Source organism: Carettochelys insculpta, chromosome 5 (assembly GCF_033958435.1).
Source record: "Carettochelys insculpta isolate YL-2023 chromosome 5, ASM3395843v1, whole genome shotgun sequence".
Classification (NCBI taxonomy): Eukaryota; Metazoa; Chordata; order Testudines; family Carettochelyidae; genus Carettochelys; species Carettochelys insculpta.
Window position 1 is genome coordinate 90,048,221 of NC_134141.1, and position 20,216 is coordinate 90,068,436.

General features: G+C 38.1%; 1 protein-coding gene across 3 annotated transcripts in view; it reads right to left on the reverse strand.

Moving 5' to 3' along the window:
- SREK1 (splicing regulatory glutamic acid and lysine rich protein 1) overlaps positions 1–20,216 on the reverse strand; it is a 49,806-nt gene that overhangs the window by 15,537 nt on the left and 14,053 nt on the right. Inside the window, exons 2-8 of one of the 3 annotated variants that reach the window (XM_074995502.1) lie at positions 17,589–17,712; positions 17,166–17,281; positions 10,468–10,632; positions 8,027–8,205; positions 7,294–7,424; positions 6,087–6,201; positions 225–344 (exon numbers count right to left, since the gene is read on the reverse strand). In XM_074995502.1, coding sequence (XP_074851603.1) covers positions 225–344; positions 6,087–6,201; positions 7,294–7,424; positions 8,027–8,205; positions 10,468–10,632; positions 17,166–17,228 — 773 coding nt within the window. In that variant the 5' untranslated portion in view covers positions 17,229–17,281; positions 17,589–17,712. Of the gene's footprint in view, positions 1–224; positions 345–6,086; positions 6,202–7,293; positions 7,425–8,026; positions 8,206–10,467; positions 10,633–17,165; positions 17,282–17,588; positions 19,923–20,216 lie in introns of those variants that run through there. The other 2 variants (XM_074995501.1, XM_074995500.1) reach the window with 2 other exon arrangements.

Sequence of the window (20,216 nt, forward strand, 5' to 3'; positions counted from 1 at the left end):
TAAACTTTTCAAAGAGCAGGCAAATCACCATAATTCTACAGCCCTGAAACTGATATCACAAAGTTAAGAAATAGAAATAATCCAAAACTTCAAGACAGAGTATTTTAGAGGTAAGATTACAGAATTAATTTTTCACTTGTAGTCTAAATTTTGAAAGGGTTTCCCAAAAGCTATGAATTAGACTATACAAAGTATAACATCAACTGTTATCAAAGAAAGCTTACCGGGAACAAGAACGACTTCTTGACTTCCGCCTTTCCTTTGACTTGGAACGCTTTCTGGGAGGACTTTTGGATCTACGTCTATCTTTCTGACTAGAAAGCGATCTATTGTGTGATCTACTCCTGTAACAAACAATATCAGAGAATAAAAACATTTAGCCTTACGAATTCAGAAAAAGAAACCGAAAAAATACCAAGACCATGGAAATTAAAAGCATAGTATTTCATTTACTAGTTTTTCAGTTCTCCATATTTAAAATTTGATCAGACTCTCCCACCTCTTTTAAAACAATAAACAATTAAACCCCTCTCTGCGTTAAAGCAATGCCACAGTAAATAATAATATACAGAACAATCAGTAAAAGCAAAGTTATGAATCAGATAGCAACTTAACCTCCTTGAATATACTGCAAAATATTAAAGCATAAAGTTATCATCCCACCAAGGGTGTGAAGTTTAATACAAAATTAAATTTGCACAAATCAGTTCATGTTGTTGGCATGCAAAACAGAAAATCTGGTTGCTGAGTCAACATATTTAATTAATCCTATGGTAAAAATGTAATTGGTTTACTTGAATTTTATTGTAAGTATAGCTTTATAATAAACAGAATTTACCTTGTACTGCTGTTAAATCTATGCTTTTGTATATACACAAAATACGGCTAAGTTACAATATTACAGGAGCCACGATTTTGGATAAAACTATTCCTGTGTGTTTCAATAATTAAATGTAACATTGGGGCTACATCTTTCAAAAGCATTCCTCTTTCAAAACAGGCATGCAAATGAGGGAAATAAAAATGCAAACGAGGCAGATTTACATATCTGGCATCTCATTTGCATATTCTTCTTTCAAAAGAAGAAAGGCAGTACAGATGCGACTCTTTTCAAAGTAAACCCCACCTTTGAAAGACCCATCTTCCTAATTTCTTCTTTCAAAAGAATATGCAAATGAGGTATCAGATATGTAAATCTGTCTCATTTGCATTTTTGAGTTTCCTCATTTGCATGCTTCTTTTGAAAGAGGACTACTAGTGTAGACACAGCCTGTATTAACATTTGCTCTTTCATTTCTTTCTTCTCTCTCTCTCTCTCTTTTTTTTTTTTTTCTTTTTTTTTAAAAGATGGTACTAGATGACAATGATCAGGGGCTATAACTGTATACTGAAATTAACATACCTTTAAATGTGCTATTTGAGAGTCAAACATACTGTTCTAACTGCCATTTCAAAGCACGTAAAGGAAACTATAAATATATATACACATTGCATATGCAGAGAATTCATGGAAATTTATCACGGATATTAGAATGAATGCACTACTTGGGAGTGGCAAAGCCACAAGTAAGTTACCCTGTTTGAAACATAAAACCAATAGAACCTTTATATACAACAGCTCAATCTATTCTGCATATACCATATATATTACAGGAAACTATTTTCCAATGGTTTGGAGAATTTTTAAAAATTATTAAACTCTTTTTTCTCTGTGGCTTTTCTACAATATATAATACATACCATATACTCTTTTATACTTAAACTTGCAAATAAATCATGCATATAAAGGAAATGTCAGAACTGAGATTGCAATGTTAATTCTGATTGTCGCATATGCGTTATGAATACTGTGCCCAACTGTAAGATTAGGTATGATTTTTCCAAAGGAATAGTCTTGGTGCACAGGAAAGACTAAACTATGAATTCTCAGCTGTTCAACATTTCTTTTTTGTCTCAGTCATTCAATGTGTCGGCAGGCAATCTTAATGAGTGCATTTTCTACATCCAGAGAAAACTGACTACCTACAATAACACAAACCACAGAATTTCATCCAGCAATTCCTACATGAAAGTTCCTACACTCTGGCTCAGTTAGGGAATGTCTTTTAGGAAAAAAAAAACCCCAATCCTGCTTAAAAACACATGATGCTATCAAGAATCCTCTATCCTGAGAGCCCTACCAAATTCAGAGCCATGAAAAATGCACAACGGCCCATGAAATCCAGTCTCCCACCATGAAACCTGACCTTTTGAGTACTTTTGCCATATATTATATGAATTTCACAGAGGAGACCAGTGTCTCTCAAATTGGGATTCTTGACCCAAAAGTGAATTTCAGGGGGGTTGCAAGATTTTATGAAAGCTGTGGTATTGTCACTCTTATTTTAGAGCTGGATGGCTGGGAGATTGGCAGCCATCTAAAGGCCAAGATCTTTAGGCAGCATATCAAAAACAAGGGTGGTGATACCATTCCAGGCAATCCTTAGTTTTACACTGATTAGGGTGGCAGCACTGCCTTCAGCACTGGGATCCCAGCCAGTGGCCACCACCCTCCAGTTGCCCAGCTCTGAAGTAAGTGTCCCTGACAGCACTAGTGCAGAACTGAGGGCAACAATACCACAACCTCCTGTAGCAAACTTGCAGCACTCCTTCCCACACACATCCTTTGAGTTAGGAACCCTACAACACCAGGAAATTCCAGATTAAAATAGATAAATCATTAAATGTATTACATTTAAAATCCCAAGACTATGAAATTGACCAAAATGGACTGTGAATTTGGTAGGGTTCTAACTATATCCTTAAATAAGTAGTTCCAATTAAAAGTTAGCATGATAATCACCACTTAACCTTTTCTTCAATAAGAAATCTAGACTGATCTTAAGTCTCACAATTTAACACGAGTCTCAGGCCATTTTTCTAGTTCTTCTCCAAAGTCCTTCTAATTTGTCAATAAACTTTTTTTTGAAAAGGGAGAGCTCAGAACTGGATGATCCAGCACTGGTCTCATTATGCCTAGATCTAACTATAGAAAATAATGGAGTGCAAAAGCACAATATGAGGAATGCTATTCAACATAAAGATCAGGAGAGAGAAAAAATAACCAGGTAGGGTTGACTCTAGGTGAATTTCTATCCCTTTCAACACAACTGTATGACTTTGCAAGAGTAATATTTATTATTAGGTAATTTTTTTTCTCCCTTGCATTTTCTTTAACTTCCTTTACTTCATTCTTCCCTTTCTACCACCAACATTCTTATATTTTGTATTTTTCAATATCACTTTTCAATCTTCTTTTTTCTCTGAATTCTATCCCTCTTTCCTTTTCCAACATTATTTTGTCTTTTTCCTCTTTGCCTCTTGGTCATTCGTTCTTTTCTTTTCTTGTGGTTGACACTTCCAACTTTCTCCACCTTCACCCGGAGCTACTGAATACTTCTGATCTCTGACTGGTGTGTGTATTTAATATGCACCCTTTCCTTTCCTTCCTAAATTACATGAGTGTAAAATACAGGGAAGACAATATTCACTCTTCAACCAGTAAAGCATTCAAGAACCTACATCTGACACCACCATCAGGGCTAGAAAAACAGTGCAATATATGAAGCACTTAATTTTTTACAATCTTCTAAAAATTAATTTAATTTTCCCCTCCATACAAGTCCTGTTCAGCTGACTCAGGGGAAATAAAGCTATTTGGCTGTACAGGTTTAATCTACCTCGGCTTTTCAGTCTTAGCACTAACATTTTTAAGAAACCTATTGAGTGCTTTCTCTATAAAAGGTGACATATCCAAAACAAATATGATATACAAAGTTTCAATAGTTCTCAGGTTGGGCAGGTAATCCAAAATATCTGAGATTTTGCACTTGGGTTTAGCATGACCATCTCAAATCCATGCTGATAAATTCTTTATGCCAAATCCTCATATGCCTAATAGTCTCTCAGACTATATATATGACATTATAATATAGTGGATGCATTTACTTAATCTCAAATCACAGAAATAATGCAGAGTTATTCCCATGTTCAGGCACTCATGCAGAAACGTTTGACTTATTTCTGCATAAACATACTCAGTATGCACTCATTGGTGAAGCAAATGACATGCAAGGATATTCACTACACTTTTTAATACATTATAACTTACTGAGTTGAACCTTTTATTCTTCTAAGTCTGGGGGAAAAAAAAAGCACATTTCTTCCCTCCCCCTGCCCAAAATTGCTGTACTAGAGGTGGGCAGGAAATGTTTTTATGCCACAGGAATTTTCAAGATTTTCAAAGTTTCCTTTCCTAAATCAGGCTGAAACGTCCCTATCTCTCCTCTCCCACCCGCAAAAAAAAAAAAAAATCTTGAAAATCTTCAATAAACCAAAAATCTGGAAGACAGAGGAGAATATTCAAAACAAAAATTAACCAGCATCAACTCTTTTCCATGAACACTTTAGGATCTGACAAATCAACATATATCTCACAAAAAAAAAAATAAATAAAAAATTCCAGGTCAGTTCTTTTAAGCTGTCCTGCTCCAGAGGTCAAGATACAAATGACCCAAACTTACCAAAGTAAAGTGGAGGAAGCACTCATGATTATTATTCTCTTAGTGCTGAGAAACAAAAGGATGCACAAAAGTGCCAAACACCACCTTTGTTCTGCAACTCAAGATGCATACACAAAAGAAGGTAGGCCAAGGAAAAGGTCAGGGTTGTTTTGGCTAGAGCGGTGCTTCACACATTAACGTGGAATACTCTGTCAACTACATGCCAAACTAATTCCAGCTCAGGTAGAATAAGACCTCTAACAGTGACAGATGAATCTGAGATGAAAACAACTCAAGGGGTGGTGATAAGCCACTAGAAGCTGGGGATGGCTAAGAGGGGTTATTCTGAAAATGCTGTTGACTCTCTGGCAGGATTAGTAAGATTAAGGTCCCAGAACGGAGTACATAATAATTTCATCATACTTTTACTCAAAGCAATATAATATATAATATATCAATATAATTATGCAAAAATAATTTTCTACTCTTTTAACACCGCAGAACACATTCTCTGGTCACAACTACCGGTACAAGCTGTAAAACTAAAGCCAATCCTTCAGCGGTTAAGCAAATCACTTCTCTTTGGACGTGATGAGTCTCTATGGGTCATGTACATTGCTCATCATGAAGTTCTGGTTGGTGTCACATCGTAAAAAAAAAGCACTTAGGGGCACAGCACAACTACTGAAGCAATATTTAGGAATCGTGGACTAAAAAAAATCCAGCAGCAACTTATTTTGCATTCCTTCCTATGCTCTATTTCTCTCATTCTTCTGTTATCTGAGATAGAATATTCTATCTCCATAGTCACGTGGATAGCATGCACTCAGTTTCAGAGAACAGGAATTCTGATTTCAGGAAACATTTACAAAATTGTAATAACAGGAGTTTACCCTTGTCTCATTTATGGGTAAAAAAATCTGCAGGTTACTTTTCAAAAATATACAGACAACTTTTCTTCCATGTTTGCATAACTTGGAATATAGAACCTGGTCAAATTTTAAACAATCAAAATAAAAACAAGTTCTCAGATCAAAATTGGGGGGCAGAGACTGAGTATGAAAAAAATTAGCTACAACTGTTGGGCGGGGGTTGTTGTTTAACACGCATTTTCAGACTGAGTCTCTTAACATTTATAATTTTGGGACATTAGTAGTATCTTACCGGCAAAAGCTGCCAAACCATCTAACAATCCAGATCATCAATATGGAAAAAAAAAAATCTGATAACATGGTCAACTAGCAAAGCAAAATTAATTGTATCACATTCTGAAATCCAGAGCTATTAAAATATTGAACAAATCAAGCTACTAAAATGTGAGCATTTTATCTTTTTTCTCCTCTAGCTGAAATCAGTGTTGTATTTTTAATACAACTCCAAAATAGCTTTTCCATGATGGTCATCTGATTTTGGAGAATGAAACTGTCCAAAGACATCACAGTACCAGACAGTTTAATAAATCTCTTCCAGAGAATTTTGGCTCAGAACTCAAAGACAATCTCAAACTACTGCCATCAAGAAATACAGTACCAAAAGCATTCTCACCTGCATTTTGAGCGTGATCTTTTCCTTCTAGATCGGGATTTTGAACTAGATCTGGACTCTGAACGAGAATGGGAACGAGATCGACCGCCTTTTCTTTCACTGCTCTTTCCAGACTCTGAGAGGAAAAAACCACTTTGCAGTGTAAGCTCAGAACATTTAAAGATCCCAGTTAACAATCTGGCACAAGTGGAATGTACCACATATAGTGCAATTGGCCTACTCTCTGCACATCTTCCTTCCTTGCAAAAATCCTTCAGAAACATCCAAGAAAGTCATTGCATATACTCGGTGAGTGCAGCCATCCTGCAGCAGTACACATAAACCAGATAATTATAAACAGCTAGCTGAGTAAGGAATTGGATTTAGGTTGCTGCCACAATGCACAAGATTACAACATGTTCTCTTCTTGGCTTATTCAATTATAGAAATTACTAAAAAAACTTCTGAGAACAGACAAACTTGACAGAGTAGTAATTTTGAAAATGTGCACAAAAATTTAAATACTCCTCCGCCCTTACATTTATTTTCAAAACTCTATATAAATATTAATTACTTGATCCTCACAACACTCTGGAGAAAGTAAAGGTATGATCCAAACCCCTGAAGTAAATGTTTCCTGAGGACTTTGACGGGCAGTGAATCAGATCCTAAATGACTAGTATGAAAGAGTTACAGAAAATAACTAGGAAATTTTAGAGTGTCTTTCTCTTCCACATTTGTCTGGGGCAGATAATTATTCACTGTCTACATTTGTTAATTATAATGGAACATCTCTAAGGCCCATGGAAAAAACTATTATTTAATTGCAGTATGTTTTTTTTTTTAAAAGACAGAATAGATGTTTGTTTAATGGCAAGTAGAAGACAACAAAGAACTGACTGAAAGAAAAATATAATGGTCATGAACATAGAGAAGTACCAGCATTAAGCATTACTAGGTATTATAATAGTACCGACTTCACAATTTTTAAGCTATTGACAGCATAAATTGAACAAACTTTAAAAATAAAACATGTCAAAATAAATTTGAAAAGAAACCAGAATTTCACTGGTAAGAAAACAATTTTGATTATTTACAAAAACACATTGCTCATCTGGGGCGGGAGGGTGTCCATTTCTCTGTCTGAAAATGCTCTATAAATGAACATCAAGATACAGACATTGAGATATACTTCTTTCATCCTAACTAGCAAACACAGTGGACTTACCTGGCTCTATAGCTGCAGATATGAAAGACTGGGCTTCCCTTACTCTCTTCATCACTTCTTCAAGTTCCTTAGCAGCAGCTTGTGGTGTCATTTCAGGAGGTTTCACTATTGCATTATTGGAGTGATTTATTCTAAAGTAAGGAACAAATATAGGTTTAAACTTATGCTCAAGCACACTTTTTAAAGAGCTTGATATTTTGTACCCTATTCAAAAATTAGTGAATCTCTAGATTTTTTCTGTATTATTACCAACACTATCTAAGAATTTGTATAGAATACCACGTTTTTATTGTCTAAAATCTTTTTTACCTTGAACAACATGTACAAATATTGTATTTTCATGTACAAGAGCAAGATATCTACCCTTTTTTAACTGAAGGTAAAATTTAGAGTCTGAAACCTATTCACCACATAGGCACCATATTTAGGGTTTCATTAGAGCCTAGCATCTCATGTCAGCTATCTGCACGGTAATGGATTTCATCCTCCAAGATTAAATATTAACAGTAGCAGCTCTGTTCTACACTATATCCTTATTCGGAGAAGTCACTTTCGCACTGGAAAATATACAATGACAGGTATCAAGGGCTACAGAAAGCAGCAAGCTGCTAATACAGCGGTTGCGAACTGCTTTGTACAGCAAACCGCTGCAGATGAGAGCCCTAGCTATAGACATGTTTACAAAAATACTGCATTAAGAATTCATTTGCATATTTTCTGTGTAATTTCTTACTTCAGTGGCCTATCTCCAAACATAACTCCATTAAAGGCAAGAGCACGAGGTACAGAATTTTGGTCTGCGAATTCCACAAAAGCAAACCGTGTTGGTTGTGTTTCATCGCCCGCCATTCGCACAAACTTCACTTCTCCGACTTGTTTAAAAAATTCAAGCAGCTGGTCAGCTGTTGTAGTCTAGGAAGAGTCAAAAAACTTGGCTAAAGTAAAGCAAGTGAAGAAAAAAACACTTATGGAACATACTAGGTAACCTAAGAACTTCGGAGGATATGGAAAAGATTTCATTAATCAAAGGCAATGTGAAGCAAAACATTTCAATTTCTTTTCCTTGCTCAACAAGTTATTCGGAAACTAACCAATTTAGAAAGGGAGGATCACATTTTTGCTCAACTAATCTAAAAGGTCTGATTCTACTTAAGACAGTTTTTACTAGAGATATTTTCAATGGATGGAAAACAGAAAGCTGTTTCTGAATGAACCATTTTAACATAGGTATATTAATCCAACAAGTTAAAATAATCAAGGAAAAGGGAGGTGAAAATGCCTTCCTCACCTCTCCAACTACACACAGAAACAAAGAAAAGCATCATTACAAGCCATGATCTCCCTCTAATTTTTCTCACTAATTTGGAATTCAGATGGTGTGCATAACAAAATTAATTGAGTGGGGATGAGGGAAGGAATACTGGGGGTGGGTGGTTTGGCTTTGAGTGCAGGCTCTGGGGTGGGGCTGAGGATGAAGGGTTTGAGATATGGGAAGGGGCTCAGGACTGGAGCAGGGTGCAGGGGTGTGGCTTGCAGGGTGGGGCTAGGGATGAGTGGATCAGGGTTCAGGGCACTGGCATAACCAGAATGGGACAGGTGGACTGGCCCCAACTTCAAGTAGGTGTGCAATGTTAGGGTTCAAAGGGGTAGGAGAGGGGCTCTGGCTGGGGGTACAGACTTTGGGGTGGGGCTGCCATGAGGAGTTTGAAGTGCAGGAGAGCTACCCTGGGGCTGGGGGACAGACGCACAGCAGCCTTCATGCCCCAACTTGCTCCCCTCCGCAGTTTCCACTCACACTCTACCTCTCTCTTCTCCAGACCCCTGCTTTGCAGCCCTTTAGAGCTGCTGCCACAGCTTAGAAGGAACTTAGCCTGTGAATTATAAATGTCTTTCCATAGGGATCTGCATTTTTCAGGGTAGTTGCAACTATCCATTAAAAAGCAATTTCTTTATATTTCAAATTGAGTAATTTCATTTGTGTTACATATATTGGTGCAAAGAGTAATATTTTTTAAAAATGTTGTTTCTATCTATTCTCCCATTCAGGGCATTAGAATGGCATTCATCATAGTAACAGCTTTCTACTTAGGTATATAGTTAGGCAAACAAAACAAAAGCTGCTTTATTTATTCCTGACTGAGTAGCATTTTCTTATTTTAAAAAGCCTAAAATATGAAATAACTGACCATTTAAGGAAGAAGAGTATTTTTCCTTGTTATGGATATAGAGGACTCCATACTAGATTATACAACTAGTACACCGAGACCAATTTCCTAGGATAGCCTGATAAAAAGGTAAATTCATCCTCCACAAAGCACCTAACCTACAGAGCAATGGTGCACATTTTGGGGCGGGTAGGGGAAGAAATGACACAAATTCCCTCATAATCCCTGAAGTGAAAAGTTTATCATACTCTGATGCAGATCATCAGTATCTCAGTGCACTCAGTGATAAAAAACTATCCAAATCTGTATCATTTGTTTCTTTGTAGCAGTGAACGCTACAAGCTGCTATAATCCATGAAATAGTATTTTCTTCCCCTACACTCCTTTCCCAAGGAGCATTCACAGCACAACTAATAACCACAAAGGCATCTTCTTTTATTTGTTTGATTATTTTCAATTTTTATGATGAGGGACAAAATCGTTATGCATATGTGGGTCTTTTCAAAACTGTTTAAAATTATAAATCATAGTGGCTATGTCTACACTAGCCCCCACCCCTTCAAAAGGGGGATGCTAATGGGACACTTCAGGATATACTAATGAGGCACTGCAATGAATATGCAGTGCCTTATTAGTATAATGGCAGCCACGGCACTTTGAAAGTGCTGCTTTCAATCGCACGTGGCTTGTCTACATGGAGTCCTTTTCGAAAGGACCCCCCATACTTCAAAATCCCCTTATTCCTCTAACCAAATAGGAATACGGGGATTTCGAAGTGTGCAAGTCCTTTAGAAAAGAACCCAGCGCAGACAAGCTGCACGTAATCGAAAGCAGCACTTTCAAAGTGCTGTGGCTGTCATTATACTAATGAGTCACTGTATATTTATTGCAGTGCCTCATTAGCATCCCCCCCTTCAAAAGGGGGAGGCTAGTGTAGACATAGCCAATGACACAGACTAAAAATGACATCTTCCTTTAAACATTTCAAATGTGACAAAAAGGCTGGTACCTGAGAATTTAGATTTCCAACATAGACTGTTCTTCTAATTTCATCAATTTTGGAAGGATCCACATTTCCCATAATTGGTGGCTGTGGTATTTCTCCAAGTGCTGTAATATTAGGGTCCAATGCTGCCGCTGGTATAGCTCCCAAGGTGCCAAGTGAAACACTTAGCTAAAAAAAACCCACAGTTTATAAACATATAGTTGGGATACTGTTTACCCCAGCAATGCTTTCATCCCAAGTACTTCTTAGTAAAATACAAAATTCAGTACGAAGACAATATTTTTACTGTTAAACCCTCTCCTTAAAAAAAAAATACATCTATCCTCCACATCTAGCCAAATCATATATTAAGTGGCTACCTACCATCTGATCTGAGCTGTTTGACTAGTGAGGCAATACCACAATTGAAGAGGAAGTCAGTGGCAGAATTTTCTTACAGAATAAAAAACACGAACATTTATGACATTAATAAATGTAGAATTAGGATGAAGGAAAAAGGCAACTTTTTACGTTTTATTTATTGCACCTTCCTAGCATGAAACAAACAAAAATTCCACAGCTATGCTGCCAAGAACGCCCTCCCCAGTCTTATGTTCTAAATATTCCAATCTTCATTTTCTTCTGTGAAACAATTCTTAGATTTGAGTCTTTTCCCCAGACTAATATAAAAATTGACAAATTGAGGGGGAAAGTTTAATTTTATTAAAAAAAGGAGTTTCTTATGACTAATGCTTTAGCTGAGCCATGGAGAGCTCAATGAGAGTAACTGGAAGCTCAATTCTCCATAATTTTGAAAGAAAGAAGGCATCCAAATCCCCTAACATGACTTTCGGTACATCTACACTCTCTTGATGCAGTCGCGGTTGATCTTCTGGGGTTCATTTTAGTGTGCCTAGTGGAACCAACTAAATCAAACCATCGGGGTCCACCATCCACTATTGGCCTCTCACTCTAGGGACTACAGGAGAAACCGATTTGGATACTTTGACACTAGCTAACGAGCTGCATATCTTAAATAGATTTAACCTGGTAGTGTAGACCTGGCCTTTGAAAATATCAGCCTAAAGTTATTCTGGATTGAACATTCTGCTAACGTGAAAGCTCAGAGGGAGATCTAAACCGGCTAAAGTCTAAATATTTCTTATTCAGTCTTGGACAAGTAGCAGCATTAGTTTTGGGACCAGCAACAGATTTTGTGCAACATCAGATGAAGCGGGTCTTCGCCCATGAAAGCTTAAGCTCCAAAATATCTGTTAGTCTGTAAGGTGCCACAGGACTTCTTGTTGTTTTTAATCAGAGATGTACATGAAAACCATCTACCACAGAATCCCATAGCAAGTAAACAGCAATTGTTTCTACCCCTTGTAGACTGAGGGAGATTTGAGTTTTAAAAATCCATCAGTTCATAAGACTGTCAGACTTCCCCTAGGTACACACATGCAACTGAATTCCAAAGTGATTTTAGCACGTATCTTGACAACTGCTCAATTTCCATACTCCTTACGCTGGTGGAAAATGTGGAATTCTAGCATTCAAACCACATAATGCAGCAATTCTAAGGACCACAGAGCATTAGCTGGTAGGCAACAGAGAACTGGTAAGTAATATGGTACCATTTCTGTCTTGTTTCTAATTGCTTCTACGTGGGCCCAGGTTACTAAAAACAAAGATGTGCCAGCCTAGCTACCTCAACAAAGGGTTACTGCAGCATCAGAGAAAGAAGAGGAAAAGACACAGTAATTGCTCTCAGGGACTGGAGTTGCCATGTACTACCATGAGAGGTGCAGGGAGCCCTTCATCAGGTGAAGAATATTCAGGAAAAAAAGGAAACAGAGAGATGTGCGGGGAGGAGGATCACCAGGCCGTGCATTTCTGGAAACAGGACCAATCTGTAGGGGAGCAGAAACATGTACCAAAAAAACTATATAGCATATGTAACCAACAAAAAGGAACAGGCAGCTGCAAAGCACATGTAGCCTACAGTCACATTACCGCAGATAGTTTTGTTTCGGTCACCCGCAAAATGGCACTTTCCAGGGTCAAAGTTGACCCCGAATGCCTCGTGAGTGGAGAGGATTATGGAAGATCAACAGGAGAAATGCTCCCATCGACCTTGTTCCATGTAGATAGCCATAGCAGTCAAAAATTGATAAACTGATTTTAGCTTCGTAATTGGCATAGCTAAAATTGCGTATCAGTGGTCAACTGCTATGTCTAGTACAGATATGGTCAAAATGATCAGGCAAAAGAGAAACACATATAACTGACCGGTAGAAAAAGTGAGGAGCAGGACAGATGACAGAAAGAAATGAAACAAATAGCAGGAGACAATTACTTATTTTTCCAAAACAGAAAAAAAACCACTAATTGCTTTAAAAACAATTTAAGTACCTATAACTTTTCCGAATACTACCACTGCATGTAAGCATACTGTACAATTGTATATAGGAGAGGTGAGAGAAGTTGGTCCACCAGACACACTGTCCAATGAAGATGGGCTGCGTGGAGGCATGCTAGGAAAAAGTTGAGAAATTCCAAGTATTTATTCTTATTTATAACATTTCTTCATGATATTAGCTGCAAAAATCATGGCACAACTAAAAAGGAAGAAATAAGTAATATGACTTCTAAAATCTTATGCATTCTGAGCTGCCAGGACTAAGTATCTGTTGTTGGAATACTATAAACATTCTTATGGTTTTCCAACTACTACTCCTGTACAAGAGATCAGAAAAAATGTATGTTAATCTTTGACTGAGATTTCTACAATTAATTCCAAATCTTCATGAGGTATACACTTCTGTGTTTCTTCTTAAATAACACTGAAATATTGTTGATAACTGAACTTACAAACACAAGGACCTTGTCTACACTTACGAAAAACTTTGAAATGGCCATGCTAATGGCCAAATTGGAGAATACTAATGAGGCGCTGAAATGAATCTTCAGCGCCTCATTAGCATGCTGCCAGTCACGGCACTTCAAAAGTGCCACTTTTCACTTGCGCAGGGCTCAGCTCCACGGGGTCCTTTTTGAAAAGGCCATGCAAACATCGAAATCCCCTTATTCCTATCAGCTGATAGGACCACGGGGGTCCTCTTATTCCTAGCAGCTCATAGGAATAACAGGATTTCAAAGTCTGCGGTGTGCTTTCGAAAAGGACCCCCCATGTTGTCGAGCTGCACACAAGCGAAAAGTGGCACTTTCTAAGTGCCGTGGCTGGCAGCATGCTAATGAGATGCTGAAGATTCACTTCAGTACCTCATTAGTATTCCCCAATTTGGCCATTAGCATGGCCATTTCGAAATTTTGGCCAAGTGTGGCCACAGCCCAGTAGTTAAGATCTGCTCCTGTTTCTAAACCTCCTTTCAAAATACAGGGATGAGGTATTTTTTAAGATTTTGTATAAATCCCTAATTCCTAGATGAAAATTATGAGCGATAGTTTAAATTTACTGACTTTCCAGTTTTATTATTAGCATCAACCTTCACCCTCTTTCCTTGGTTGCCAAAATGTATTAATTGCTGAACAGCAGCTCACTCCGCCTTTCTATTCACTCCTTTACCTTCTGGAGAATCCATAAGGAACATTGGACTAGAATTTTCTCTAAACAAACAATAAATATAATCAAATGTTTTATTATTATAATTTCATTATTTTGTAGTGGTACTATATGCATTATGATCTTATCAGAACATGCAATGGAAAAATAAATACAGTAAACCGTTGAAATATGCAATGTCATGATGTGCTCAACTCTCATTAACGCGAGTTAAGCGCAACTCAAAATCTTGCTCCTCCCGGGCCTGGCTCAACTCTTCCCCAGCCCCCCACAGCCCCAGTTCAACCTCCCTCTGCCCACCTCAGCCCTGGTTCAAACCCCCTCACCTCCAACCCTAGCAGGCTCACCACCCACGCATGTGGCTCCAGCTCACCCTTCCCCATCCTGGTTCAACTCCCCTGTGCACAGCTTCGGTTCAACCCCCCAAGACCCAGCTCCTGCTCACCCTGCAGCCCTAACCCACTGCCAGGCTTAACCCTCCCCAACTGCGGCGCCCCCTCAACGCCAGGACTTACCTTACCCTCCTGCTCCTTCCCTGGCTGCAGAACATGTGTTCTGTGGGGGAAAACCGCCACCCCCACAACTTCCGTGAAATTCAAGTTACATGGGGGTGTACAGGAACATAACACTCATGTAACTCGAGCAACTACTGTACAAGTTGACCCTCTCTGCTTCTGGCACTCTCTCTTCTAGCCCCCATCACAATTCAGCATTATTTTAGGTAGCTGGATGACAATTTATCATGTGTGTGGCTAAATTTTCTGTGGTTCTATAAAGTTTGCTGACAGCCACCAGTCCTGGCTCTCAGTATTCTGTGCCGTTATTTAGTAATTTACCCTAAATGTTTTCTAGGAGCCCAGTAAACAGTGAAAGCTTTGGTTAATGCGGTTAGACAATATTGATTTCCCCTGGTCCAGCAATTTCTCTCATTTGGCACCCCTCAGGTGACTGGAAACCCTTTTCATTTTAATCTGTAAAACACCGTCTGTACATGAATCAGATAAACTGAGTATCTAACTTCCTGAAGGTGACTTATAACAACAGGGGTAATTTGTCCAAGGTGATTTTAGTCATCTGGTTCAAAACCCCAGTCAGTGGATTATTTATGGCCAGAGCAGGGTGTTTATGAACACAAGGGGTTGAAGAGTTGGTAACGTTTTTCATTCATAAATTTCCCTGACACATTTACGAAGATGAGTACTGCTTACAAGAAATTACAAAAGGGATTAACTAGTAATAATTTGCAGGAATTTTCTTTTCTTACATAGGACAATCTTTTTAAACACTATATTATCACTTATAATACAACTAGTAGGGGGTGAGCCAGCACCCTAGTGTGCACATTAGTTTGCAGAAGGTCAGTAGGAATCTATGTTGTGTCTAACTAGAGCCTCGAGGAATACTGTTTTTTATGAACATCCATGTTGTCTAGAAGGGCAAATAGGGTAGAAATGACCATATTCTAAAAAGGAATAATGCTTACCAGAAGGAAGGATCCTTTCCAGTGTTTCAGAAACTATTATGCGAGCCCTTAGCCAAGCCTGCCTTTCTTGTGCCAGTTTGTTTGTGAGGATAAGACCTTAAAATGTACATTTCTTCTAAGTTATTAATCAATACCAGCTGAAGATGCTGATAATGATCCCAGTAACAGAATTTGTGGAAGAGTCATTCAAGGGCACATTATTACTGTGAGCATCTACACTGCTTCTGTCAAATACACAAATGCAGAAATCTAGGATAGTGCCAGCAGAGGTATCATAAATGCAGAGCAGCAGCTAAACCTGTAGGTTCAAGACACCATTTCACCAAATAACGTGAAGCTGATGACTAGGGAACAGAGGTAATCTTCATTAAAGACCAATTTTGTTGGAGGAAGGTCTGCTTACTCCAGGGGTGAAAATAATAAGTTTCTTACAGTTGCTGCTGTATTACCCGCTTCTAGGGGGAGCAACGTGACAGTGCCTGTAAGAAATGTAAGTGTGTGATGGAGCCCAGAGGGTTCTGGGAAGAGAATTAGGATACATGTGGAGTGCCATAGGAATCAGGGCAGGGAGCTTAGGGGAGCTAAAGGCAAGGTTCTGGTATATACGGGGAGGAAGGGGAGCGTAGGGGGGCAAGGGCACCCTTTAGGGAAAGTGGAGGAAGAAGAATGCAGGTGAGGCGACTACTTTCTTCCCACTCCCTGAGAATGAGGGAAGGGATCAGCAAGCAACAAGCAGCCTTGGTAGGACTGGGAAAGGGAGGGCACAGGCAGTCCCAGACCAGCATGAGGCAAGCCCCAAGCCAACCCCTTTCACCTATCTGCTGCTTACTGCTACAGCCTGTAGGAGAACCCTGCAAGACTGGCTGAGCATGTGGCTGCCCCTGGAGCGTTTCAGCCAGCTCTTACTAGAGCAACACACTGGCTTACTTCCATTTCTGGCATAGTTTGCTATTCCTGATGGAGACAAAACAGGGATGGCAGCCTGCTGCTGCCAGAAAGGGTTAGAAGAAACATAAGTGAAGCTGAACAGACAGTAAGTAGCAGCTAGAGACTATAAAAGCACCTATTTGTTTTGCAGTGGTAGCATTTTAAGGCAAACATACAAGAGTCTCTCAGTCACTGGATGGAATATATTTGAACATACTAATGTGGTGTTCTAGCCTTCCAAAAGGATTGAATGTGTTTAGTACACATTGAATCAGATTTGTCCCTGTCTATACCCATCCAACTGAGATGAACATAATCAATAACAGAATCTAGCGCTGTGGAGTCCAACACACTAGCCACGGGGGGCTGGCTGGCTTGAACAAGAAACATATCTTTAGAATAATGTGACTAGCTCACTACAGAAAACTGTAGGTGGCTATTGCTTCAGAAGAGGTTGGATACCACAGATATAGCCCACTACTCTGCAGGTAGGAACTTGAAATAAAGAAAACCAGAGTGAATGCACGAGCCATACTCTAGCCTGATGTCTTCAGAAAAAATCAAGATGGGGAATTTAGTGTCTTCACTTAGGTAGAACATGATTTCAAGGGACTGAGTTATGTCTTTTCTCTCTATCCAGAAGAGAATTCTTGGTTGAGCTGAAGGAGGCAGCTAGAAGAAACAGAACAGTTAATGAACTCCAACTTAGAGAGATTATATTTTACTTACTGTAGTCAGAGGAGTTGGTGTGGGTATAGGAAGCAGTCCTGCACCAGGCATCAGGCTTGTCATTGTAGGAGCAGGAGCCAATAAGGAGAGGGCTTTAGCTTCATCTGGGATTTTACCTGGAGAAGCAAATGGAAGTGTTAGAGAGAGTTTGAACACCAAAACACTGTTATTCTATTTTACAATTTACCCTTGCACTTAAATAAGTAAAGAAAAATGATTCTAGCTACCAGATCCTTACAAAAAACAAACAAACAAAAAATAAACAAAAAACAAATAAGAACTTAAGTTTTTCCTTTTAACCCTGCTCTACTAGGAAAAACAAAAGTGAGCAAAATTTCAAAGACTAGCAATCTCATTAATGGATTATTATTTTAAAAACTGAATAATGTAGACAATTATTTAACACTTTGAGCTATGGGTCACCTGTACTGGAAACTTAATGTTCATGAACCAAACGATATCAAGCATGGACGCTTTCCCAGGGCGGTGTTTTCGCGGTGATCGAAAGTTGTGTAACACATGACAACCGTTCGTGTAGGCTGCATCACTAATAGCACACAGAACATCAGATACAGAAAAGAAGAACATTTTTTAAAGTTTAATCCCCAGAAATGGCAAATAACCAAATTAGTAAAAAAATAAAAAGTATGTGCTAATTGAAATCCGTCCCTTTTCTTCTGCAGCTGCTATCTGCTTTTGGTAATAAGTAAATATAAAAATTACCACTGACCCCAAACAGACTCTGTACTGTAGGCAGAGTCAACTGGGGTGGGGGGAGAAAAAAAAAAGAGAGAGACCTGCATTGTTTCGTCTTCTAGGTTGTCTCAATGTAATAGGGACAAGAGACTAATCTCTGGTTGTCTGATTGTAAAATTGACGGAGATAGCTGTTCAATCATGTTTCCCTTCTAAATGTACTACACTGTCATAAAAATATACATACTGCAACTAACTAAAACTCTCCTTGTTGTTATGACAATTGTTTATTAAAATAATTTCTCATCTGAATAAAATGTCTGACAGTTACAAAGATAATTTTAACAAATGCTGGACTAAGAAAGAAGAGTATTAAACGTATATTTTAAAAATTTACTAAATGCACATGTTGAAAAATTACCACAAAATCTAAACAGTGAACTTAAAAACTGCCAGAAAATCTCTAGTCACACTACATAATTAAGGACTACCTAATCTGCTCCAAATTGCCACAAGTAACCGTAAAAGTCTTCATACATTATATCATACATTTTAGAGGTGTTAAAAACTTTCTACAATAATGAACTTCAAATAAATCTTTGCTTTTAAAAAGTGTAAGTAATAGAACTGTATTCTTCTGGTACTACTACAATTTGCACATACATTTCCATTACAGATCTCTAACTTCAGGAGTTTATAATGAATACATACAGAAGGACTCCTGATTTAAAAGTAAAATATGGAGTAAATTTTCAAAGCACTATGTAATCTTTTGGCAGTGCAGTTCCCATTAAAGCCTACGAGACTTATCAGACTAAAAGAATGTTTTCAAAATATGCACCACCATATGCAAATCTAGACTGGATTTAAGTTGGTCTGTCCAAAAGAAAATAAATCTAAATAAAATCTATAGTAATGTGAATAGATATGGAATTAAAGAAATAAAAGTACATTTTCATCTAGAATGTATGTTGCACTCCTGTTAACCTAACACAGCTATTTTACTTTAATACAATCAGTGAAACTTTGGTCCATAAATATACAACAGACCAAGCCATTTTGCTTTCTAAAATGGAAAAGTACAATCACATTATTAGTGTCTGAAAATTAACTGCACAGTAACTTCTTCCATAAATTTTAAAAAACATGCCTGATCTAAAGCCAAAATCATTTGTAGCATGAACACAGAGCTTTACAGGCCTGGTTTTAAAGTTGAATACACAATGGCATGTGAAGTTATAATGCTTGATTAGTAGGACAGCTCCTGAAAAGCAGGTCTTTACTTGCACAAGCTTTCTGTTTTGCCCTTAAACAGATATTTAAATGCACAACAGTAACCATGCATGCAAATTAAGCATACATTTATACAGAAGACTTTTGGAAATCATAACTTGTTGTTTTCAAACTGGTGTGAAACATGAACTAATCATGAAGATCCATATTACAAATCAATAAGGCTCTTATCCTCTGTTTACACTTGGCACCTACATAATCCCACAAAATCAATGGCACTTTATACGAATGGACCCACCTACAGCAGGGGTTGGCAATCAGCAGCCCCCAGGCTGGAAGCAGTTTGCCAGGGTTGCAGCTCCCGTTGGCCAAAGTGTGCTGATGTTGGCCATGGGAGCTACGGGAAGTTGTGTTCCCATGCATGCAACTTCCTGCAGCTCCCATTGGCTGGGAATGGGAATCTGTGGCCAATGGGACCTGCAAGCAGCTGTACCTGTGGAGGCATACGTAAAGTACCAGATGACTCCATTGGGGCTAATCCTGGCAAACTGCCTCCGACCAGTGCGCCACTTATTGCCCACCCTGACCTACAGGAATGGTATGGTGCATATGACAGTAATGCTGCATTCAGATTTAGGCCCCAAAATACATTTATGCATGTGCCTAATTTAAGCATGCACTTAAATCTACCCCTATACTATAAGCACTTTGGCATATGTTTAACTATAAGTAGATGCTGAAGTGATCTGTTGAATAGGGATTGAATTTACAACAGTGTTTCTTAAACTTTTTGAGACTACAGAACACCAAATAATAAAATTCTTATGCAGAACACCTATAAAAATTTTCTTTAAAAATTATCATTTAAAAAAAAAAACCAGACATATCTGGCAAAAACAAAATGAAGTAATTTAATCAACTATCATAGCAATAAAGAAGTAACACTGAATCTGGTTTTAACAGAAAATATACACCATCAGTGTACGATATCCAAAAAAAAAAAAAGTCAGATGCTTATGGTACATCTTCAAGTTGTTCATAGAACACCAGTGTTAAGTGGAACATAGTTTAAGAAACACCACTTTAGAGCATGCTTAAATATTTAATTTTATAAGGGTCTTCG